This window comes from Muscardinus avellanarius (genome assembly GCF_963383645.1).
Source record: "Muscardinus avellanarius genome assembly, chromosome: 2".
In the NCBI taxonomy this organism is placed as follows: Eukaryota; Metazoa; Chordata; class Mammalia; order Rodentia; family Gliridae; genus Muscardinus; species Muscardinus avellanarius.
In genome coordinates, this window is record NC_137787.1 from 192,171,039 (window position 1) to 192,196,625 (window position 25,587).

General features: G+C 35.8%; 1 protein-coding gene across 1 annotated transcript in view; it reads right to left on the bottom strand.

Moving 5' to 3' along the window:
• The window catches only part of NALCN (sodium leak channel, non-selective), a gene marked incomplete at both ends in the record, with an annotated part of 325,849 nt that overhangs the window by 294,173 nt on the left and 6,089 nt on the right, over positions 1 to 25,587 (bottom strand). Inside the window, 3 exon segments of the mRNA XM_080690305.1 lie at positions 7,448 to 7,576; positions 7,664 to 7,803; positions 9,198 to 9,281. Of these exon segments, the coding sequence (XP_080546431.1) occupies positions 7,448 to 7,576; positions 7,664 to 7,803; positions 9,198 to 9,281 (353 nt within the window).

Here is a 25,587-nt window from a genome sequence, read left to right on the forward strand (position 1 = left end):
CAATGAGGTCCCTAGACTGCCTGGCAGCACCAATGGCCAGAAACACACCCATCATGCCACAGGTTACTATCAGTCTTATTTGCTTATGAGAGTTACATTTAAATGAATACTGTTTTTAATTGACAAATCATTACTGTATTACATTTATTGAGCACAATGAAACGTCTTGATATGGGTATACATTGCAGACCCAGTAAAGAAGCTGAGTAACAGTCTCAAGTAACCTCAATTACTTGTTTGTGGCTATCCATTTGAAATACACTAGTTATTTTGAAATACACAATACTCTGTTATTGACTATATCATCTTGTGGTGCAGTAACTTTCAAAAACTTGTTCTTTCTGTCTTGCTGAAATTTTTTACCCTTGACCCAGCAACTCCCCATTCCCTCGCTTACTGTCCCCTGCCAACCACCAGCCTCAGATAAACAGCACTCTACACTAATTCTATGAATTAAATTGATTTTTTTTTTTAGGTTTCATAAGTGAGATCACGCAGTTTTTGTCATTCATGCCTGGCTTATTTCATTTAACATAATGTCCTCCAGGTTCATTCATGTTGCTGCAAACAACAGGATTTTGTTTTGTTTTGTTTTCTATCACAATTTAGAAGCTACAGGAAGCAAATTTGAAACTTGCTTAAGATTGGGATTTTCTGTCTATTGAGTGGGGACAGTTTTTGAGTCACCAAAAATAAAATTTAATTGATGTCTGAGCTGGAACTAATGGTAAAATGGTACTGACAGTTTTTCTGCTTATGCGTGGGCTTTTAAAACTTGGTAAAACTGAACTTAATATTAAAAGAAAAAGTCTTTTTTTTTACTGCTGAGTCATCAAACCTATGAAAATTATGATTATGAGTGGCATTACTACCACATAGCTAGCTGGGTAATTTCTTCTCGAATAGCAAATTAAGAGTCATGTAAGAAGAAGACAAAATATATGTGTGTAGTCATGCTATTGGAGAAAATTTGCAAATATGAGAAAGAGAAGAAGCAGACATTCGGTTATAACTGATACAGTAGAGTAACTGAAGCTTCTGCCAACATTTATAAAATTCCTCGTCATGAACTCTGTTTGCAGGATAATGCAATGAGTCAGAGAAAATACTTAGAATTCAAGAGGTCTTTTGGTCAGTTTTTCAATGATGATCAATTCTTGGTGCCGTGTACACCACGAGGCCGGCCACAAATACTAAGGAAAGTCTTCCAAGGGCCGCAGGTTCCAAAGCCACTACTGGGCTTCTTCCAAGTTTGTATTATAGTTTACATATCAATGCTAAGTATAATCTGAAATCACTGGCCCTTGCAGTTTACATTTTTGTGTTAGAGTTGAGTTTGCCCACATGAGGCCTGATCTTCTGTATCAACAGGTTTCGTAGATCTCGCATTGGGACTCAGTTTAATAAAATGTGCACATCTAAACCAGCCCTTCACTCAGCCCAGTTCTCACACAACCACGTCCTGGCCTGGAGGCTTCCTCTGTTCTTCTGTGTGTCCACTGTCTCCCACCACATGATACTTTTTCTATTTTCATGTAACTCATGGAAATATCCAGACATATTCAATAGCCTACATATACTGAAATAAGCAAAACTACCTCCAGGTTTTCCTCCCCACCTTTGTCTCTTCCCTTGTCCACAGATCTCACTCCCTTACTCAATGCTCCCTTCAATTTTCCTACCCTGGGTTTGTGTGAATCCACCATTTCCTCTCTGCTTTGAAAACATTTTGACACCTGCACAGAACCACAATGAAGATCCTTGACATACTGACCATCCCAGAGGTTTCCTAGCTGCCCACCTTTGTAATCTTTTTTTCTAGATCTAACTCTTAACCCCAGGCAAGTGCTGATTTCCTTTCCATCATTATAGATAAGTATGCATTTTCTAGAATATTATGCAAATAGAATTATAGAATATGAATATTTTTTCATCTGGCTTCATTTGCTCAGCCTAGTTATATTGTAACTAATTCAAGATGAGCGTATACCATCAGCTCATCCTTTTTATGGCTAAAAAGTATTTATTACGTGGCTATACCCTAGTTTGCTTAACCATTCACCAACTGGTACAATTGGGTTGGCACTAGTTTGGGCTATTACAAGGTTGCTATGAACATTAGATATAAATGTGACATATATTTTATTTTTTTTCATTCCAGCTGGAGTAGAATAAATGAGAGATATGATTATGACTACACAACTTTTAAACAGAATATCAAGCTGCTATTTACAGTAGATATACCATTGTCTGTCTATCCCACCAGCGGTGTCTATGAGTTCTAGTTACTTCTCAGCCTTTGTGCTATATGTCAGACACTGCAGGAGAAAGCAAAATAAATTGGGTGTTCACTGGTTGATTCATTTTCTTTAATTAATTACCAATTATTTAATTAATTTGAAGTTCTGGGGATCCAGCCACAGCCTTGTTTATTCTAGGCAATCCCTCTCCACCTGAGCTACACCACCAGCCTACTTACCTTCTTTAAACAAATGCAAAAGCTGCAAGGTTTTAACAGTAGAGTGAGCTTTGCAGAAAAAGGCATCTGACCGACGATGGTGGACTTACTATTGAGTTTCCTTCTCATTTAGTTTCTTCTTGAGATAGCTCCTATCACTGGGCTCGTGTCTATCACCTCCAGGGGGGCTCAGAACTATGTGGCTCATGCTTTAAAAGGAAGTAAAAATTTGCTATGTGCTTTTTCTTACTATCAGTCCAGGAATGCTCTAGATTGCACTTAATATTAAGGAATTGTGGGGATAATCCAATTGTTTAATAAGATACAAACTGGTCAAATAAAATTTATAGTCATAAAATTTAATTGTTATTACTCAAAAATATGTTCAAAGGTCATATTCTAGATCCAACACGGAACCTGACAGCACAGAAGCTAGCTCAGAATAAGTTTCAAATTTACAATGATAAAGAGGCCAGTGACCCAGAACAATCCAATGACTATGTTCATGAACTAATTAGAGTTATCAATTACATAATAATTAGTTATTACATAATAATTAGAGTTAGTACATAATACTAATTAGAGTTATCAATTACATAAAGCAAAACCAGATAGAACTTAAAGAGAAATCGCAAATGTCATATTTGGGAAATGTAATAATAATCTCCCAATAATTGATAGAAGAACCATTTTTAAACATGGAAAAACAAGAAGGATAAAAACACTAGAACTACACAATTAACTAACTTGACTGAGTAGCATTTATATAACAACGTTGTTGGTGGGAGCGCAAACTAGCTGAGACGCCGTGGAGATCAGGGTGGAGATTCCTTAGAAACCGGGGAATGGGTCCACCTTATGATCAGGCTATCCACTCCCAGGTATCTTTCCAAGGGGGATGAAGTCAGAGAACTACAGTAACATATGCATACCCATGTTCATAGCAGCACAATTCATAATGGCCAAAAGATGGAACCAACCTAGGTCTCCATCAACAGATGAATGAGTTACAAAATTATGGGAAATGCACACAATGGAATTCTATTCAGCTATAAAGAAGAACAAAATCATGTTATTTTCAAGAAGATGGAAAGACCTAGAGAACATTGTGTTAAGTGAGATCAGCCCAGCACAGAAAGAGAAGGAACATATGTTTTCTCTAATATGCCCAAGCTAGGGAGTGTTAGGGACACCAGAGGGACTCCAGATAATGGAGGGGAAACCTCAGCAAAGCCAGAAAGGAGGGATAAGGGAGAAGAAGGCTGAGGTTAATCAATGAAATAGCTACATTCAAATAAGTGTTTACATGTGAATATAATGTTGTTAACCTTAACACTCAGTATTGTGAGGAAGGGAAGAGGGAGAATCGGAGGGGGTACCAAGTACTGTATGAATATATGCCGTTGTCAACCTGATCCACATTATGAAGTGAGGCTATCATGCACCAATAAAATAAAAAATAAAATAGCATTGAAAAACTGAAGATTCTACATTCTTTTCAAATTCTCATGCAATTTTTACCAATTCATTGGTCCTTAAATGATTCTTAATGACTTTCAGGAGGGTACATTTTACAAAGACTTTTGTCTTACCACAACAGAATAAAATGACATACCAGCTATAATACTTTTAGAAAATCCCATCCCTCTAGAAATATACTTCTACGTATACTATAGTTTAAAAAACACAGAATAAGTAAAATTAGAAAATATTTGAATTAGCTGGGTACGGTGGCACACGTTTGTAATCCCAGTACTTGGGAGACTGAGACCGGAGGCTCGCAGATTCATGGCCAGCCTCAGCTACTTAGTGAGGCCCTCACTATTTAGTGAGACCATGTTTCAAAATAAAAAATAAAAAATAGGTCTTGGGGTGTAGCTTATTACTTGCCTCGTAAAATCAACATTTCAAATTGAAAATTCTTTATCAAATACTAAGATCCTGCCAATCCATTTGTACCAGAAAGAGGAATAAATAGTATAGAATGGTAACACTGTTTTGCCCAGTAAGAATCCGTGGTCAAAAATATTCTTTAAATTTATGTTATGTTATTTGGATTTCTAAGTGGGTGATAACTTATTAAACTCCATTTTCCAAATAAAAAAGTTACATTGTCCAAAAGTTTTCTTTGGTATAAAAACAAATTATAAGCAAGACATGAAATGAAAAGTAATTATTCATATCAGGAACAAAAATAACTTCTTTCCATTTTTCCCAGAGATATTAGAAGGGTAATCAGGTAGTATTTTTTTTTAAAATTGTTTATGTTGACAATATAAAATTTACCAAACCTGACAGAACAAGCTAAAATATTACTATCCCTTTATGTTAACTTTAAGTTATATATGTTTAATTTGCAACAAAAAAATACAGGTCCAGAAAGTTTCACTAGCAAATTCTATCAGGCCTTTAAGGAAGAAAGGACATCAATCTTTAATGAGCTCTATTCTGTTAAAAAAAATAAGCGAGGAATAAGTATGTTCCAATTTGTTTTATAAAATAGTCCTATCCTGATTTCAAAACTTGATAATGACACTTGAAGAATAATTTTTCTCATGAACACAGATGCAATAATTTAATATGATATAAGGGTATAACTAAAATCAGTGATAAGCGACTTCCTTAGCATAAAACATCAGGAAAATGAGTAAATATTTGAAAAAAATAGTTCTTTGTTTCATACGTAACTAAAATATACATGTCATATTAAATTCTTATGTACTTACCTAGGTCTAGACAAGTATAAGAAGATATAGATTTTCATTATAATATTCTATTCTACTGACCTATTTTCTCCCATAGTTGCATTGCTTTAATTACTTTAGCTTTAAAATATATTTTAATAGCCATCTTTTTGTCTCATTTTCTACAAAATTTTCTTAAATATGTTTACTGAATACTTTCCCAAATGAATGTTTGAAGTGTTTAACCAAATATCCTATTAAAGTTACAAATGAGATTGGACAATGCTTATGATTTTGCTAGGCTAAACATCTTTATATTTACTTTTATTAGCCTAGAAAAATCATGTTAATCTACTAATATCAGTGTCTTGTTAAATAATTTGAAAAAATAAATTATTTGAATAACAAGCACCATTTATTACTGCCCAACATGTTCTATTAATATGTGTCACTCTGGCTAATGTATTCACAAAAGTCTATGAAATTAGTGCATATGCCCTCATATAGCTTTCCCTACGGTTCCTTAGAAAAAGTGGGTTGTGGATGACCCTAGGGCCAGCAAGTGACAGAGCTAAGATGTTACCATAGATACCTGGCTCTGTTTTATTTCTATATGGATAGTCCCTTTGAATCTCAAATTTTCTCACATTATTTTAGCACTTTGTTTCTGCTCTTATACTATATATAATCATATTATATCTATTTATCAATGATCATTAATTCTATTTGCTTCTATGCTAATATGCAGTATACACTGTTGCATGTAGGTATATATTTTCATGAAAACTAAAGGAAGTCATGTATGCATTCATTCACTTTAATTCCTTATAAGTGAAAATGTATTTGTGTTACTTTCATTTTTTCCTTCTATAAAATATTATGTGACTATATCCCTGAAGAAAATTCATTGTATATATAAATAATTAATGGTGTAGTGTGCATTCCCAGAGATTTAATTGTTGGTCAAATTCATGCACATTTTTAAGAGATTTTATATGCAGTGACCTCAAAAAATACAATTAAGTTATATTTACAGAAACTGTGTATGAGAGTGTTGCTTCCCTGATGCTTGTAAAAAATAATAAAGGTAATATTTAACAATAAAAAAGATGCAATAATTTGCCACAAAACATTAGATCAGATATTTCAACATATGAAAATGAATACATGACCAAATTATATCTAGAATGCAAAAATTGTTTTAGTATTTGGAAATCAATTATGTAATTCACCACATTAGAATAAAAGATAAAATATAGTGTTATCATTTATATATTTGCATTAAAAGCACAAGACAGAATTTGACACATACTAATGATTAAAAACTCTCAGCAGTATAGGAACTAAAGGTTAACTTCCTCACCTTGAAACTCTGCTGCTCATATCATACTTAATGAAAATCCTGAGAACTAATATGTCAACATTTGCTATAACCAGGAGATGAAAAATATACTATGATCTCTACTTCACAGGAAACAAAAATTAATTTGAGGAGGATCAAAACTATTAGAAAGGAAGAGAAGAAATAAGATAACTTGCTTTCTTTCTTCAAGATGTATATTAAATATTAGCAGGTTTTTGCAAATTAATAAAACCTTAATAAAGTGGTTAAGGAGAGACAAAATAATTGTGATAATAAGGAAAAATTATGGTACACCCAGAAAAAATCAATTTTTTTTAATATCAAAAATTAACCTTGCCGGGCATGGTGGCGCACGCTTGTAATCCCCGCACTTGGGAGGCAGAGACAGGAGGATCGTGCTGGTTCGAAGCCAGCCGCACTGGCTTAAGAGACCCTGTTTCCATATAAAAATATAAAAATAGGTCTGGGAGTATAGCCCAGAGGTAGAAGGGTTTCTTAAGGTTAGATAGTAGTATTTTATGTAGAAATGGTGTCTTAATAGGTACATGCCACCAAATGCAACTATTTCAGGCAAAGATTGCTGGAGTTATTAGTTATAAAAATGAGGTTTTTTCCTAACATGCAACCCACTCAAACACTTGAAAAGCTTGCTCAGTGTGGCCAGCCTGCTCTCTGCTGGGCCACACCAGGGAAGGCACAGATGTGAACATCTGCATTTACCTAGGCTGCTTCCACACTAAGTCAGTTTTCATTCTGGTGTGTCTTAAACACCTGGCTTAAAACATTGGTCGGTCAGAACAAAATTGAGGAGTAAAAAAATGTAAAACAAAGAATGCATAAATATTGCTTTAAAGATTTTTGAAAGAAAGATTTTTTCTCTTAAACACGCAGAGATGTCTTATTCATCACATCTATTAAGATGTAGCTCAGAAATAAACTCACCCTGGTTTCGTGTCATTTAGCACACAGTGATAGGTGAATGTTCCAAACATCTGAACTCCTAAAATTCCATACAGAAGTAGGAAGAAAAGTAGAAAAATGGAAACACTCCATATTTGTTCTCCTGATCGCCTAGAAGGAAAAAGAAAGGTAAACTAGATAAATTGTATAAGAGATCTCATAAACTTCTCCCCTTAACTTATGCAAAGCAGTGCTTACTTTAAGATATTTGTAATCCTGGTCCTTGGCAGTTCAAATCGGAAGTAAATCCGGAATGCCCGAATCATAATCAGTGGCCTTGGGATTCGCAACATGCCCCAAGGCGACATCTGATCAACTATGTCAGCAATTTCAAACACCTGTAAATTAAGAGGTGGGAAATGGGTTAGCTATTTCTTGAGCATTGCTAATAGTCATGGAACATGCGGAGGACAGCCCAAGGTGTACCCTGAACCTTGAATTTGGCCCTCCATTCTTTTCCACCAAAATAAATTTTCTTTGGGGTGCATTTTGAAGCGATAGCTATCTTAAGAGAAACAAATGCACAAACTAATGAAAGAACCATTAATCTTGTTTACTTTCCCATTCATAATGGCATAACTTTTATTATAAAAGCCAACTTAGAATATAGGATAAGTTGCTAAATCTCTCTCACTAATAATGTTTAATGTTTATTGTTGGACATTTTCAAAAATATTAGAAAGTAAAGATCTGGAGAAAATGGAAAAAAAGAATTTTAGCGCTTACTAAAAGAGGCAAAATGATAACTAAAGTGTTTGTTTAACACACAATAGTTATTAGGTGGCAAAGGACACTAGTATGTGAGCTGGAAATAGATGTGAGACGAGTGAGCTTTATATAAATAAGTAAGGATTGCTAATCAACAAACACTATGAGTTGGCAAGCGGTCTATGAACATCTTTGAGTCTCAAATTTTAAGTGAATAAGAGATGAATAAACTCTAGAGGTCTGCAGCACAACATTTTACCTACAGTCAATAATAATAATTGAACACTTAAAATTTTGTTGTGGTATTTGTCTCCTGTTGTATTCTTACCAGAAACAAATCAAAACAGATAAAAAGAATATGATAACTTCAGTTAAGTTAAATGTAAAGTCACACCTGAAAGAATTCACAGGATTGAATTTCTATTTTCCAATTAAATCTCTCTTTTATTCCTTTTAAAATACCTTTGCCATTTCTTAAAATAAGATATTTAGTTTCAATATAGTATAGTATATTGACCAAAGTATGTTCCAATATTAATTTACTTAGCTGTATTGAGAATTTAGTTATGAGACTAGAATATTTTTCAGCTTAAAAGAACATTTAATATAATTGCCAAATAAAAAAAATAACTTATTTATTGGTCAAACTAAAATGTCTCATATGTAATAGAATGTCAGTGTAAGTTCAATTTTCTTTTCCCCAAATATATTCATTTTAAAATTTGATTTTTTTACTTTACATCTTTTCCTTTATTCCAGTGACTATATTTTTATATTTGTTTATTAATAAATTATTTCCTTCAGCACTGATTTTTATTTCTCAGTGATAACCAACAGGTAAAGTCTGCAATAATTAAAATGCTATATTTAGAGCTTTCTATTAATAAACATTTAAAATAATGCTTAACAAATTATGCAGTCATATTTGATACATATTCTTTATTTTATTTAAACTTTCAATGCAAAATAACACCCATTTGAGGAAAATTTTACCTTGTGATTAGAAATATCTATATTTAATTACCTGTAACACCAGTGAAACCCATAGGCAAAAGACCATAAATCCATCAAAAACACACCAGCGATCTTTCACGTAGGAGTTATCCCCCTAGAAATAAATTTCACATGGTATCATCAGGCAAAATGAATAATCTTAAGCAAGAAAACGTCACTTCTGTGGAGGGAATACTCAACTGTTAATTCAGTAAAAGCCACCCACAATTTTTGGATCATAATGGAACAGACTTTCAAAAAGGAATACTTTTATTACTTTAAATGGTATTCTTAGTACAGTGGATAATTTATGAATCATAAGAAATTGAAGAGCCTTGAGAGTAAAATTTTAAATTCACACAAAGAAAAGGACCATTTTTGTTCTCTTAGCTACACAAATTAGACCTTTTTGGAAACAACAGCTATTTTTATAACGAGATCCTAAACCAGTGCTCATCCTTTAAGAAGCAGAGCACACGGTGGCCAACGTGAACATCTTTAAAATGCTTGATCAACTACCAGGAGTGGAAAAGTTACCCGGGAATTTATCTCAAGACAAATAAAAGTGTAGATGAGATGGGAGTCATGGCACATGCTGGTTATTCCAGTACTTGGGAGGCTAAAACAGGAAGATGCAGGTTTAAGGCCAACCTCAGCAATTTAGCAAATCCCTCAGCAACCTAGTGAGACTGTTTCAAACATTAAAAAATATTAAATTAAATAAAGCTGTAGCTAAGAGGAGAAATACCCCTGGGTTCAATCTCCAGCACCATACATAAATAGACAAATAAAAGTAGAGAAGAAATGTGCCTTAATTATTTTTTTAATTGTGGTACTGGGGTTCCTGGAAGCCCTTCTATCTCTGGGCTACACTCCCAGACACCTATTTTTTGTTGTTGTTTGTTTGGAAACAGGGTCTCTTAAGCCAGAGCTGCTGTCTTCGAACCTGCTCGATCCTCCTGTCTCCGCCTCCCAAGTGCGGGGATTACAAACCCGCGCCACCACGCCCGGCAAAATGTGCCTTAATTTTTAAAGGAAACATACATTGACTTTAATTGGGATAGTATATCTAAAAGAAAGATGAGGACAATCAATCTGTTACTGTCTTTTCTGAGAGAAAATCTATTCCAATAGTAGAATTCATATTTTAATAAAATGAAAATTTTAGAAAAGAAATTTTCTTTGGAATAACTGTAAAACAGAAATTCATGAGGTTATAACTGGAAATTATGAATAGGAAGAATTTGCTTTCCTAGGACTATCCCAGGAAATCACTAGTTCTATAGTAATACATATAATCTGTTTTTCAACTTGGTCATATATATAATTACCACCTCTGATTAAACCTTCTAAGAAGGTAAAAATAGTCACAATGTGAAAATTTAAAATATAAAATATAATACAGGATATTTAGAAAAATAAATAACTTCCATAGCCTCCTACCTTTGGTAACAAATAGATTATCAAAATATTTCTTTAGCAGGGCGTGGTGGCGCACACTTGTAATCCCTGCACTTGGGAGGCGGAGATAGGAGGATCGTGCAGGTTCAAAGCCAGCCTCTCTGGCTTAAGAGACCCTGTTTCCAAATAAAAATATTAAAGAGGTCTGGGAGTATAGCCTGGAGAAGGGTTCCATCCCCAGTACCACCAAAAAAAAAATGTCTTTAAAAGTTTCCAAGAATAATTTATATTGTTCACAAAACTAATAGTATGATAAAATACTTAGTGGAAGTTATCTCAGATAACTCCTTATTTCAGAGTCAGATATGAAGTATAAGCTCAATTTAAAAACCTTGCTTTACAATGTTGGGCATGGTGGTACGTGCATGTCATCCAGCGCTTGGGAGGCTGAGACAGGAAGATCACAGGTTCGAAGCCAGCCTCTACAACTTAGTGAAGCTGTCAGTAACTTAGCAAGAACTTGTTTCTACATAATAAAATAAAAAGGATTGAGGGTTTATCTCAGAGGTAGAACACCCCTAAGTACCACAAAAAATAAAAAAAGTCAATGCCTGGCAAACACACACACACACACACACACACACACCACCACCACCACCACCACCACCACCACCACCACCACCACCACCACCACCAGTAGCAACAATAACACTAATCATTCACAGAAAAGCAGATACAAACATTCCCAGCTAATACAAAGCAGAATAACTTATTACAAAGCTGTAACCATGGTGAGAAAATGAGATTAACTGAATCAAGAGTTTAGAAAAAACAATACTAGTTCCTAAATGAATGTGCAGATAATTTCATCAGTGTCAAGACAATAAACCAAACTGGTGACTTGTTGGTTTGAGGAAACTCACAAAAGAGTAATTTTGAAATCAAACTCGGAGGTTTAGGTCTGGGTAGCAAGGTCCACAATGAGCCTATTAAATGAAGTTATATGATCATCATATGACCTATACTCCAGGAAGGGAAACATTGCATCTTAGGATAAAATAGTTACTGAAAGTCATCACATGTAGGATATAAACAAGCCCATATGCATATACTAAATATAAAGCAATTTAAGAATATTAGCGTTGTCTTTAGAGCCTCACAGAACATCTTTTACCTTGAGCATCACATTTGCCTTCTATTGCACAATTATTCGGAAATATAAATTGGTTATAATCTACATACATAAAACATAGCAGTATAGCCAATATGGAAAAATATTTTAAGCTTAATATCGATTATCATCCCAAATATAATGAGTTAATTATTCAATATGGTGTTCTGAATTTGCTCATTCACTCAATGTAGAGGAAACTTCTATAATTTAGACAAAGTTCAAGAACTAGTAATTTAGTAATACTAATTAATAGTACTAGAAATTAAACTTTCCCTATGTAATTTCTGTTCTGAATTAATTAAATAAATGATTAAAAATCTAAGTTATGTGTTGATTATTATAGAGGAAGAAAATAAGTGTGTGTGTTTGTGTGTGTGTGTGTGTATATATATATATATATATATATATATATATATATTTTTTTTTTTTTTTTTTTTTTTTTTTTTTACGGGTTTGAGGGTAGAACCCAGGGGCATTCGACCTCCGAGCTACATCTCCTGCCCTATTTTTGATTCTTTATTTTGAAACTGGGTCTTACTGAGTTTCAAAGGGCCTCACTAAGTAGCTGAGGCTGTCCGCGAACTGTGATCCTCCAGTGTCAGCTTCCCGAATGCTGGGATTACAAGTGTGCACCACCACGCCAGGCACAAGTGTATATTTTCAAACTGTTTTATATTAAACAAATGCATGTGTTTTACTTGTATATTAGGTAAAAAATAAAAAAATATCAACTTATCTTTATTATAAGAAGGAATCATACCTTTGATTATTTAAAAAAAATCTAAAAGAATTCCCTAAATGAAACCTTAAGTTGTATGAGACTCAGCAAAGAACTATTTAAAATAGGAACCACAAATAAGTAAACGTTAGGAATAAAATCATTAAAGATCACTGGGCACATTGGCACCTGAATAGACTGAGTTCACATTGTATTTTCCCAGAACAATATGAGTATTACTTTTTTGTCATCAACTAGGGGAGGGGAAATGGCAACTGTGGGATGCTGCACATGTCAGTAGCTATAACAAGCAAAAATCAATACCGAGAAGACAGCTCCTTGACAAGAAAAACAAAGCAGCGAAGATACTTACGAACAAAACACAACAAAGGGAACCACAGCAGAAGAGAATCCAATAGTCAGAAGGCAAGATAAATAGCAAAGAGCCTGAGTGCACAACTGACCCGTTTGGTGGCCCACACCATCTTGGGCCAGCAGCAGCCTTGACCGCAACTGCCAACTCAGCGTCCCCAAGAAATCCTGGCAAGAAAACCAAGGACATGATGTGAAGTAAGTGGCAGCAGAACCCTGACATCTTAGTGGCCATCGCCATGCTTCAGGGATAGAGAAGAAGATCTCAAAGCCTGTGCGCTCACCAGAAGCCGGCACCCGCAGCAACTGTGCCCTCCAGAGACCTGGGCTCGAAGGACAGTAAGGCAACTGTACTTCTCAGTGGACGACCACCCACAGCAGCCGCAGGGACCCCGGTGGGCTAAGATTTGGGGGCCCACCTCTGAGATGGTCGGTTATAACCTAGAGAGGCACAGGAAAGGCTCATAGTGCCCAGGGCACAGTGCCCACACAGGGTTACAGGGAGTCACTCCAAGATTACACTGGACACCTTCCACTAGTGTGGGTAGAGAGGTGCAGGCCCAGGGTGGAAAGGCACAGAGCCCAGAGCTGGAAAGCGCAGAGCACACGGGGCCAGAAAACCCAGAACCTCATGCTTACAGGGAACCCATTAACAGTGACACCCGCCATCCTGACACCTGAGCACAAAGTCGTGAGAGGTGAGAGAGGGGCGCAGACACTCAAAACGTGGTTCCCAAAACTGACAATAGGTTACTAAGCAAATGATACATATTGGGACAAGCTCCAAAGCCTACTACAATGAACAGACATTAAATGGCTGAAAGCATCTCTACAGACGTCAAGCGGACTTTGTATGTATACATTTGCAGAATGTGTTTTCCTTTCACTGTCATTATTTTTTTTTTCTTGGTTGGTTTTGTCATTGCTTTGCTATAGTTAATATTGTTATTTGGTTAGTCATTTTGTTTTGTTATTTTCTGCATGTTTGTTAGTTCCCTCTCCCATTCCTTTTGCAAACCTCCCTCTCTATCCTACATGCTCTTTTCTCTCAAAACTTTTTTCTCTTTCTGTATCTCACTGTTTTTTTATTAAAACGATTTCATATCTCTATAGCTAAATATTCTACACTGACCACAAAAATCCTACTATATATCACTATCTTTCATCTCAACCAGATACTATCTTAAATTATACTTAAGCTCTTACTCAACTTGATCATATCTTTTACTTTACCTTACTCCTGTACCCCAGCTCCTCCCCCCTCACCTAACCCTCATATTGAAAACAATACTATTTCCCCATGCATGAACCCGCTGTCACCTCTAAATACCTACAGATAAGATTGGTTCAGAGATATGATCCATAGGAAAGGACAACCAGACAATAAAGATAAACTAACCTCCCGCAATAGAAGGAACTGCTCAACAGACCGCACACCAAGGTTTAAAATATGCATAGGTCACAAACTGTTCTGCCCACACTGCTAAGCTAACCCTTTATAAAGGTTGTGGCAGACAGAGTGCCTGACCTTCACACCTGAAACCCATGAGTGTCATCATAGCAACAAGCGGAAGGAACCCAAGAGCAACTCAGTATTGATGATCTACAAGTAGAACAGTGGAGTGATGTAGACACAGTCCTCAGGGCTAATATCAAGGGTGAGTGGCAGCTGGAACCATCTCTCCCAACTAGGAACAGAACAGCACCTATCAACAGCGACACACACAAAGAGAAAGAAGGTGCCAAGACAACAGAAACACAAACTAGAGAATTGTGAAAATATGAGAATAAGGAACAGTGAGGAAATAAGGGAAATCATGAATCCTGACCTACAATTGATGCAAGATGGAGAATTCTGAATCCTGGTCTTCAATATGATGAAAAGCCTCATTGTAAGTGTAGGTCTTTCGTCATATTCTTACATAGGAAATGAATGAGAAAATTGAGATGGTAGGAAAGAATCAGAAAGAAGCCTGGAATAAAATGAAAGAGTCAATAAATAAAATGAAGACAGCAATGGAAAGAAATTCTGGACAATTAGATGGAAAACAGAATATCACAGTTAAAAGATAGTTCATTAAAAACCAGAAGCACAGTCAACAGTATACAGAAGACAGTACAACAGCACCTAACCATCCCACATCCACGGGACAATGTGAAATGCCCTACCTTACAGATAAGAGACACTGAAGGAGGGATAGAGGCACAGACCAAGAGGATCTGTAATCTCTTCACAGAAATCATTTCAGAGAATTTTCCAAACATAAAAATATTTAGACATCCATGCACAGGAGACATGCAGAAGACGGTTAAGACAAGATCAAAGAAGGATTTCCCCACACCATGTAATAATCAAAATGACCAAGCGAGTTTAACAAAGCACAGAAATAGAAGGGACATAAGTTTTCTCTAATATACTCAAGCTAGGGAGTATTAAGGATACCAGAAGGACTCCAGATAATGAAGGGGAAACCTTAGCAAAGTCAGGAAAGAAGGGTAGAGGAGAAAAAATGGCTGAGGTTCACTAATGGAAAAACTACATATGAATATATGATTTTCATATAATATTTTAACCTGAACACTCATTATTGGCAAGGGGAAATGAGGAAGCCTGGCTGGGGGGAGCATCAAATACTATGTGAATATATGCCATTGTCAACATGACCCACACTTTCATGTGAGACTACAGTGCACCAATAAAAATGAATACATACGTTATTTGCAGTATTACTACAACAAGCCTTTTTTACTGCTCATAATTTGCTTTAGTAATGAGTTAAATTCAGTAGATACAGGACAAGAACTTCTCATTCTACAGGTAAATATTTAAAATGTTTCAAGTGAGGGTAAACCTGACATTTCCCTAAGAAGAGAACTGAGTGGCCAGGAACTCGCTGTAAAGAGGAACCTACTTTTCACAAAATAGTCTTACATGTTTTTTGACTGAGGTCCACTGTGGTAAACTTTAAAAATAGATTTTCAAAAATAAAACGTCATTTGTTAGGTTGGCAAAAAAAGTATCAAACTTTAAAATTTGGGTCTCATGAATCCAGAATGCAGTAATCAAGATAAGACTGGATAATCTTTTGTTCCTCGTGTACTATATACATTTGTTTGCTAAGAAAACTGATATTGTAAAGCTAATCTACCACATACTCTTAATTATATAAGAGGATGGATCATTTCAAATCTGTTTCAACATACTGGTGATGGGCACAAAAGCATAAACAATATATTTTAATTTCAAATGATCTCATATCATGAAAACTGGCTTAATATAACTTCTATTATATGAGAAACCTATTTTTGAGTTAATGAGTAATTTTAGTTATATTGTTTGAACTGGTCTCTTTCTGCTTTCCTAGTAAAATATGGAAATAATCCACCAGGAATAATTTTAATATTTTTGCCTTATGCTTCCAAGTGTCTTTTAAATTTATATTTAAAGTTTTACTAAGCAGTGTTACAGAAACTCATGACATAAAGACTAGTGTTTCCCCATTGTCTTTTACCATTTTCTTTTTTTCTGATTGTTTTTCATGCTGTTCTTTTTCCTAAAATATTCTGGCCCAACTTTTCCCTCCGAGTTCTGATCCAACCACAGCATCTGCGGACTGCCCTTTCAACTCATACATCACGCTGTACTGGACCACTGGCTATGCATATAAGTAATGTTCATGTTGTATTATTCACAGAATAATCCTTAGTAATCCCTACTGCTTTCTACTTCCGGGCTATATTCCCAGACCCATTTCATATTTTATTTGGAAACAGGGTCTCACTAAGTTGCTGAAAGCCTCACTAAGTAGCTGAGGCTGGTTTTGAACCTGCGCAATCCTCTTGTCTCAGCCTCCCAAGCGTGGGGATTACAAGCGTGCGCCACCACGCCTGGCAGAAATTATTCTTTTTTTTGCAAAGAGAGAAAGATGTGATACCTTTAAAGTTAATATTATGGAGCTTAGACTCCTTCTAAACAATTATGAAACAACACAGATGAGATTAGGAAATAACTTTTGGATAATTCCTGGATACAGAGAGTTTGAATAAGCCACTCACATGAGAATAGGGTCAAAGTTCAAGATTATGTAATTTGTACAGTTCAATGAAATCATAAATAAAACTGAGTTGTAGGAATTTAAATTATTAGAAAGTTACTTATTATCAATAATAGGTAAGGCTTCATAAGCATAAAGCGTATTAATAAAGAGAATATAGATTTGGAGAGCTGACATTTGAAGTATAATATTGGATTATATATCATGTCTGATAATATTTAGTAAATATGTCACTTTCTATTTTTATTTTACAATGATTTACCATAATAAAATGTTGTTATAGTTCAATTTATATGTGTGTCCCTATCCTTTAAAATTTTGCTGCCTTGATGCCTTAGTTATAATACGAATAATAAATTGTCCCTTTGCCTTGATTCCAAAATCTGTAACCAGAACCAAACAGATGTGGATGCTTAGTGGTGCTCAAGACATCGTAACACCTCAGCTATAGAAAGGAGGTTTTAATTTATTTGTTGCATCAATAAGAAATAGAAGGCAGAGGGGTTGGGCTAGGGCCAGAAAGCAGCAACACGCTGGTAACTGAGAAGAATTATTGGAAAACTGTTGATTTTTATAAAGATATACAATTTGAGACTACCAATCAATTATCTGGTACAAGAAAGAGTACCTTAATGTGCCTTGCCAGTATTTAACAAGCAGACAACCCAAACTCATTTGCAGGGATATATTCTGTAGTCATAAAATGGCATACTCGGGCATAGCTTCGCAAGCGCGTGATTTATTGTCCTAAGTTCCTAGGATCCATCTGTCACTGTATCTCGGCATTATTATTTATCACTTCAGTGGTGCTCAAAAGATGCGTGTTATTTTTACCTAGGTCTATTGCCAAAAGAAAAACGGACAACTGAGAATTGTTTAAAGAATTCTCAGCCCTCACAACACAGGCTGCTCCGTCACAACACACGTATACATCATCTAAATGATTTATATTTTCCTGTAGGGATTTGGTGAACCAGCAAGCTCCTGGAAAGGAAAATCAGTGGGGAGGCGATCCTAAACAAATTGTTGGGGAAGAGGAATTAATTGGCAGATATTCTAAGCCAGGCAAATAAAGAAAAGATGAGAAATGCTTAAAACAAACATAATTTTCTAAAAACACTTTTAACTTTTTAATTAATTAATTAATTAACTTTATTGGCACATTGTATTCACACATCTTAACAGGGTACAAGATGGTAGAGGCATACATGCACACATCACCCATGTAGCCTTTCTCCAGCTCCCACCCACTCTCTTTCCCCCCACCTCATCCTTCGAATGTTTGGCTTAGTGATGTTTGTGAGTACATCATGTACATTAGAGAATTTCCCTCTCCCCAGTCAGGCCTCCTTATTTTCTCCTCTTTGGTTTCTCCTCCTTAGTCTAGAGTTCCTCCTATGACACTTTTTCTCCCTAGCTTCCACATATTAGGGAGAGCAGGCGATTCCTTGCTTTTTGGAACTAATTTCACTTAGCATAATGTTCTCCACTTACATCCATTTCCCTGTAAATGTTGTAACCTTTAAAAAAAAAAAAGAGAGAGAGGTCTTGCCAGAAAGACTTTCTGCTTCCACTCTCCCATTCTGCTCTCAAGAAGTGCCTGGGACACTCCAGCTAGTGTCACAGAGGGATTAACACCCACCCCACACACACACCTTTACTGAACACAGAATGAAGTCAGAAGTCAATGAGCTAGAGGGACCCTACAAGAGGCATCTGGGCCTCCTTCACAAATCCTGTCCAGCTGCTCCCTGAACATGGCCCATCTGCCATTTCGTTCTCCAGAGTACCAGGCTGCCCCACACACTTTCACCTATAGGGCTTCCTTTGCTCTCTGTGAAACCCCAGACTCCCAACCCGCTATGTGACACCCTGACATTGCAGCCAGACACCACACGTGCTCATTCTTCAAGTCACAGCTACTCATTTTTCTTTCTTTCAAGATTTCCCGAACACCCAAAACAGAGGCATCAGGCTTTTCCCCCATTCTTGCCTCTCCTTGGCTTTAACAGATTCAAACACTTCCACAAAACACTGATGGTCTGTCTCTCACTCTCTGAAGTCTCCCTGTACCCAAACTTGCTATTTATATTTGCAAAAATATTTGGCCCCAAATCACTCTGAAACTAGAACCACTGCAATGAATCTGGATATGAGCCCAGTGGAGACGTTTAAGTGACTCCTTGCTCCTGCCAACTGTACCGTGGGCAATGCGGGTATATCTCTGTTCTCTTTGGAGACTAAGTCACATGCTGGCCCTGTGTAACTACTTTACTATTTAATATTTATGTATCACTCCCTTTCTCTCTTCTATTTTTTCCCATGAAGGTGAGCCTTTCATGGCACACAGGACTTGTTTGCCAACCCAGGTCCATTTTACCATATTTCATCATTAATTCTAAGACATACATGTCCCTCACACGATTTAAAATTTCTGAGCTCAAGATGCATGTTGTAGGTGATGTACCAGTTATAACCCTACAGCTTACAGTTAAAGCGAAATTAGCAGCATTTTATATTTCAGATGTTTTTGTTTGGGTATTAGGGACTGAACCCTGGGCATTCTACCTCTGAGCTACACTGCCAGCCTTTTAATTTTTTTTTTAATTTTGTAACAAGTTCTTCCTAAGTTGCTGAGTGTTTTGCAAAATTGCTGATGCTGGCTTTGAACCTACAATTCTACTGTCTTAGTCTCCCAAGTACTGGGATTTCAGGTGTGGGTTACCACATCTAGCAACTTTTATTTTTTCCTTAAGGACCCATGAACCTGTGAAAAGAACCATTGATGGAATCAGCAGTTCAGTGAGAATGGTCAACTGTGTTTTCACATCTCATCTTATTGCATCTTATTCCAGTTTGGGGGGTCATAGGAAACATCGAATGCTGAGCTCAATTAGTACAAATAATTGAGCCATGGGTGTTTTAAATGCCTTCAATTATGTAGAAATCTGCCACTGCACTGTGTAAGACTGTGGGAGTCACCCCAATACATTTTTCATTTTCCCACGTAAACTAGTAGGCTATAGGTGCTTGTTATCAGAAAATATGCCATTCAACATGCTTTCAAGAATATATTGGATATGGCACAGGAGAAGTGCCAGCATGTGTTGCCAAACCCGTTCATCAAGGCAGGCAGGCTTCTGAGGACAGGGCTCTGTGTGGCTCTACTTCTTTTCCCTTATGACTTAAAGTGACAAGCTAACTTTTAGTGCTACATATATGGCAGATGAATGATTAAAGGAAAACCTGAATATTTGTGCTTGGGTTTAGAATATAACTCATGCTCTCAACATACTTATGTCTTAAATATCTTGAAAAAAATTTGTGGTACTGGGGAGGGAACCCAGGGGCCTTCTGCCTCCAGGCTAGACCCCCCCAGATCTATTTCATATTTTATTTAGAAACAGGGTCTCACTAAGTTGCTGAAAGCCTCACTAAGCTTCTGGGGCTGGCTTCGAATCTGCAATCCTCCTTTCACAGCCCCCAAGTACTGGAATTACAAGTGTGCCTCACCATGCCCATGAAATTTTAAGTATCTGAAATATTTTTTTATCTATACATATTTGAATATATATGTCACACTAGGTTGATGAAATTCGTTGCTAATACTGAGAAACTACAGTGTTAGTAATTTTTCTTTGAAAAATTATATTTCTGGGTTTGTTTCTTGTATTTAATTTCATAAACTAGATATTATTGGATAACATTACCTTAAGCATTAATTGTAAATTTTAAGTGTACCATAACACCTAACAGGCTAGACATAATTTTAAAGAGCTACATATGATAGATGGGAAACAATATACTGGTTTTCTTCTATAAAGATTTCATAGCCGGGCATGGTGGCGCACGCTTGTAATCCCAGCATTCGGGAGGCTGAGACCTGGAGGATCACGGTTCGCGGACAGCCTCAGCTACTTAGTGAGGCCCTCTGCAACTCAGTGAGACCCGGTTTCAAAATAAAGAATAAAAAATAGGGCAGGGGGTGTAGCTCGGAGATCAAATGCCCCTGGGTTCCATCCCCAGACCCGCAAAAAAAAAAAAAAAAAAAAAAAAAAAGATTTCATGATTGACTAATAAAGTTTCAGGCACAGAAAACACTCTTCCGGAACTAGAACTGGTACATATGTACCTCAACTCCCAATCCTCATTCACACAAAACACATACAAAACATTCTTATTCACTTATCACCTAAGCCTGACTATTCCTTGAGAATATTTTAGGTACAAATCAGTGTATATTAAACATTCATACAGCTTTGTTTCCAGCAATATAAAAACTTATTAATAAAAGTCTAACCCAATGATTAAAATGAACACAAACATTTATAATGTCTTCATACATGTATGAACAACTCAAGCTTAAGTCCTTCAAGTGGTCGAACAGCACATATTTGCAAATTATTGTGGTGAAGAGATTAAAAAATGAGGGCGAGATCATGGCAGTTCTGTTGGTAAATGAGTTACAGTTGAACAAGTATGGAAATTGAAGTTCCTTAGCAGGTGCAGGTGCTCAATCAAAGTTATAGATGTTCTCAAGGAGTTAATTGGTGAGGGGCCACAGTACTCACATCGGAACAGTATATGACGTTCCCTAAACGTACCACAGAGCCTGTCTCTGGACTCAGGTGCTCTCATTTATAGTCTAACTTAAATACTTACAAGATGCCCATAGAGCTCATGTAACTCTAAAAGCAAACAGAAAACCAGAGAGCAGTAAAATTTAGATCAACAACATAAATTTAATGTAACATGACACTTTGCAAAAGCTCAGTCTGATTAAAAGCTAAACCTTTAACTATAAGAATGTAATGTCAAGCTCAGTTTATTCCCTGAGACCTGCCTTCTCTGATATGCATGTTTGAAAAGAGAAAAATAATAAAATGAGGAATCGGGTTGAAAAGATAATCAGCACCGCTCACTTTGCCAAAAATGATCAGAAAGCCATACTTTTAGAGCTTGGGTTAGGATAAACAGACCTTAAATTCAACCACATTTAGTTAAAGTTTCATCTATACCTAAACATTTAATACCAGCTGGAAACATTAAAGTTGTGCTGACTACTTCAAGATCATGTTAAAAATGCAATATTACTATAATCTTTATCACACTTGTGTTTAATTCAATTATTCTTTATTTAAAGACACAAAAGCCATATCTGATGTTAATTTAAAATTCTTACAGATTGAAATTTTTAAAATTTAATGTACTATTCAGATGTTGATGGGACTTTAAAACTAGAAATGGCAAATTCATAGCACTTTGAAGATAATATGATCATAAACCAAGTTTTTCTTTTTAAGCTGCTGCTTTCAACTCCTGATATTGAAGTTATTAATACTTCACTCAGTGTTCTGTTCACTTGGAATACATACATATTTCATGTTTCTTGTCCTCTTCCTTTTTTATTGTTATACTGTGACAATTAGTGGGGTCTCTATTGTCATTTGTGTGATGTGAACCCCATGTATCTAATAAGTAGCTAAGAAACAAAAGTTGTTTTATTCTAGGAAAATGCCATATATATATATATATATATATATATACATATATATATGTATATATATGCCATATATATGTATATATATACACATATATAGTTCAGGATGAGACCTCAGAGACATTAACACAGCGTGGTTTCAAGCACTAAAATCTCCACCCAGAATACTCGTTGTTTTGATAACAAGATTGCCAGTGCCTGGATGTCCAAAACACCCAAGGGCCAGGGTCAGCCAGGGCCCTCCCGTAGATCAAAGAATACAAAATAGAGCAAAGCAATGCCCAGGGGAGTCAAGAACAATTGCATAACAGACACTTTAGCACTCTCAAGACAAACTTTTCTCTAAGTTGGGCTCCGGAGAGAGCTACAAATTTTCTGAACCTTTGCTTATCTGAATCTACTTTCTTAGAAAAGCTGTATAGGAACTTTGTGGAGGACTTTGACAACCTGGAATAATCCTGAAATTCCTTTATGGAGGGCATGGAGGGTGTTTATCCCTCCCATGAACCAGCCTAAGGACTAACTGGGTGATGTATGCATGTATACCTCCACCATCTTGTACTCCGTTAAGATGTGTGACTCCAGCGTACCAATAGAAATTAAAAAAAATTACTAATAGATACTTTGGGTTGCTAAATAGAAAACTCAGAACAGGAACCTGGGAACCAGTAACAGTATTTGTAGAACTGGACCTTAGCTGGCCGCAGACTACAGATGAGCGCAAAGCAGAATCAAACAACAAATGTCCAAGAAGGCCTGCAGGAACATGAGAAGTCATGGAACTTCCCATCTTACGCCTGCCCACAACAATTCTTTTCCAGGTTCCTAGAGACCTATGTCACAGAACATGCCCTGGAATAGAATCCAAATTGGGTGGGCAGCGGGGCCAAAGGATGAAGAGGAGTAAAGAAGAGGGCCGGCAGTGCAGAGGAGGCACAGCTCAGAACTGTCATGGTAGGTAACAGAGAAGCTGAATTTTGATTGGTCCAGGTAAGGACAGAGGAGGGACCTCCCTCCCTGATCTTATATGCAGGCCCCTCTGATCATAAGGCAGAAGACACTCCCACTTCATATGAGCAGTGATGAAAAGAATAAGAAAACAGGATTATGAGCAAACCTTACAGATATATTATCGATTAAAATGATTCCAATAATGCATAAACATATAAACACAAAATTAAATACACAAAGCAGATGAAAATTATAGTAGAACAAAATGACAAAAAATAAGAAAATGTAAGTTATCAAAGTACCAAGAATCTAGAAATTAGAAAGTGCAAAAATGATGTTTAAATAATAGAGAACTGAATACAAGATAGAAGAATGTTCAGGAAATAACTAAAAAAATTTTTTTTAAATTGAGGGTTAAGCCAGAAGGGGCACAGGGTGAAGAGACAGCATGGTATAAAGAATAAGAGAAACAGAAAGACAAAAATGAGTGGAGTCACATTTTTAAAAACTGATGGGAACAGAAGATGGAAGCACAGGTCTTGGTATGATTGAAGTATAAAATCCCAAAGAACAACACGGAATGGAATGAAATATATATCCACATGATGTATCTCATACACTATGTCCCGAGCAGTCAGTTAAAAGGTGCATTTTCATAGAACCACTGACTTTAACAATGAGGGGAAAGTCTTTCAGTACTCAGAAAAAAAGATCATATCATTTAGAAGAGAAAACATATTCTTAGTAGACACATTCTTAAATATGCTGCTTTGTTGTTTTGTGGTATAAAATGTAAAAATGGTACACTATCAGGAAATATATTCTACTAGAAAGGGAAAAATAATCTTTTGACAAAATTCAAAAGCGATTCATGATACAGCTCTCAACAATTGGAATTATTACCTATTCCTTTTACCAGATAAAATATTTCAAATTCAAATTCTTCAAATTACTTAATAAGGAAACATTAGAGTTGCTTTAAGTAAACCAGGAACTAAACAAGAATGATTATGCCTCTAACTACTTTAAGTATTATCAGCTGTATTAGCCTATCCAATTAAATATATGAAAGCAATTAGGGAGTATATGAATTGAAAAGAAAGACAAGCCTGTCTTTATTTGCATATGATATAATGATATAGACAATATCAACAGAATTCATAGGACTGCTATAAATATTGCGAGAATTTAGTATAGGTGAAGGGCATAATACTAATATATAGAAATCATCTATAGAAAATCAACAAAACCAATATAGCTGGTTTTTCCAAAAAAAAAAAAAATAAACATCAACTACTAGCCAACCTTAACAAAAGGAAGAGAAGATTGATCCAAGTTACAAAAAAAGAAATGAAAAAGGAGATACTACCCCTGGCAGTGTGAAATCCAGAGAATTATCAAAAACACCTTTGAAAAACTATAGTCTAACAAATGGAAAATCTAAAATTGACAAATGTCTACATACATAAATACAACCTTCCTAAATTGAGTAAAGATGATATAGAAAATTTAAAATGACCAGTAGCAATAAAAAAGATTGAAGTAAAGTAAATAAAGAGCCTACCATCAAACAAAAGCCCAGGACCAGATGGTTTTGCAAGTGAATTTTATAAAACCTTTACAGAAAAGCTAATCCCAATATTCCTCAATTAATTTCATAAAATACAAAGAAATGGGACTCTCCCAAATGCATTCTAGGAAGCCAACATCATAATAATACTAAAACCAAATAAAGACAGTTCAGGGAAAGAAAACTACAGGCCTATATCACTGATGAACTTGAATGCAAAACTACAAAACAAAATACTAGCAACATACATTCAAAACCACATCGAGAAAATCCTACACCGTGACCAAGTAGGGTTCATCCCAGGAAGGGATGCAAAGCTGGTTCAACATATGAAAAACAATTCATGCAATTCATCACATAAACAAAACCAAAGACAAAAGTCACATGATCATTTTAATAGTTGCTGGAAAAGCATTCGACAAACTCCAACATCCATTTAGGCTAAAAGCACTGCAGAGAATCAGAACAGAAGGAACACACCTCAACTTCATTTGGGATACATAAATGAAGATAAAATCTCATACAGATAGTAAAAAGATAAAACACCAAAGCGTAAATATGACAGGAAATGTGCAAAATTTATGTGAGGAAAACTATAGAACTATGAAATTATGAGGCACAAAAACAGATTTGCCCATGATCTGGGATAGAAAAAATTGTACCTGGCATTCACAACCATA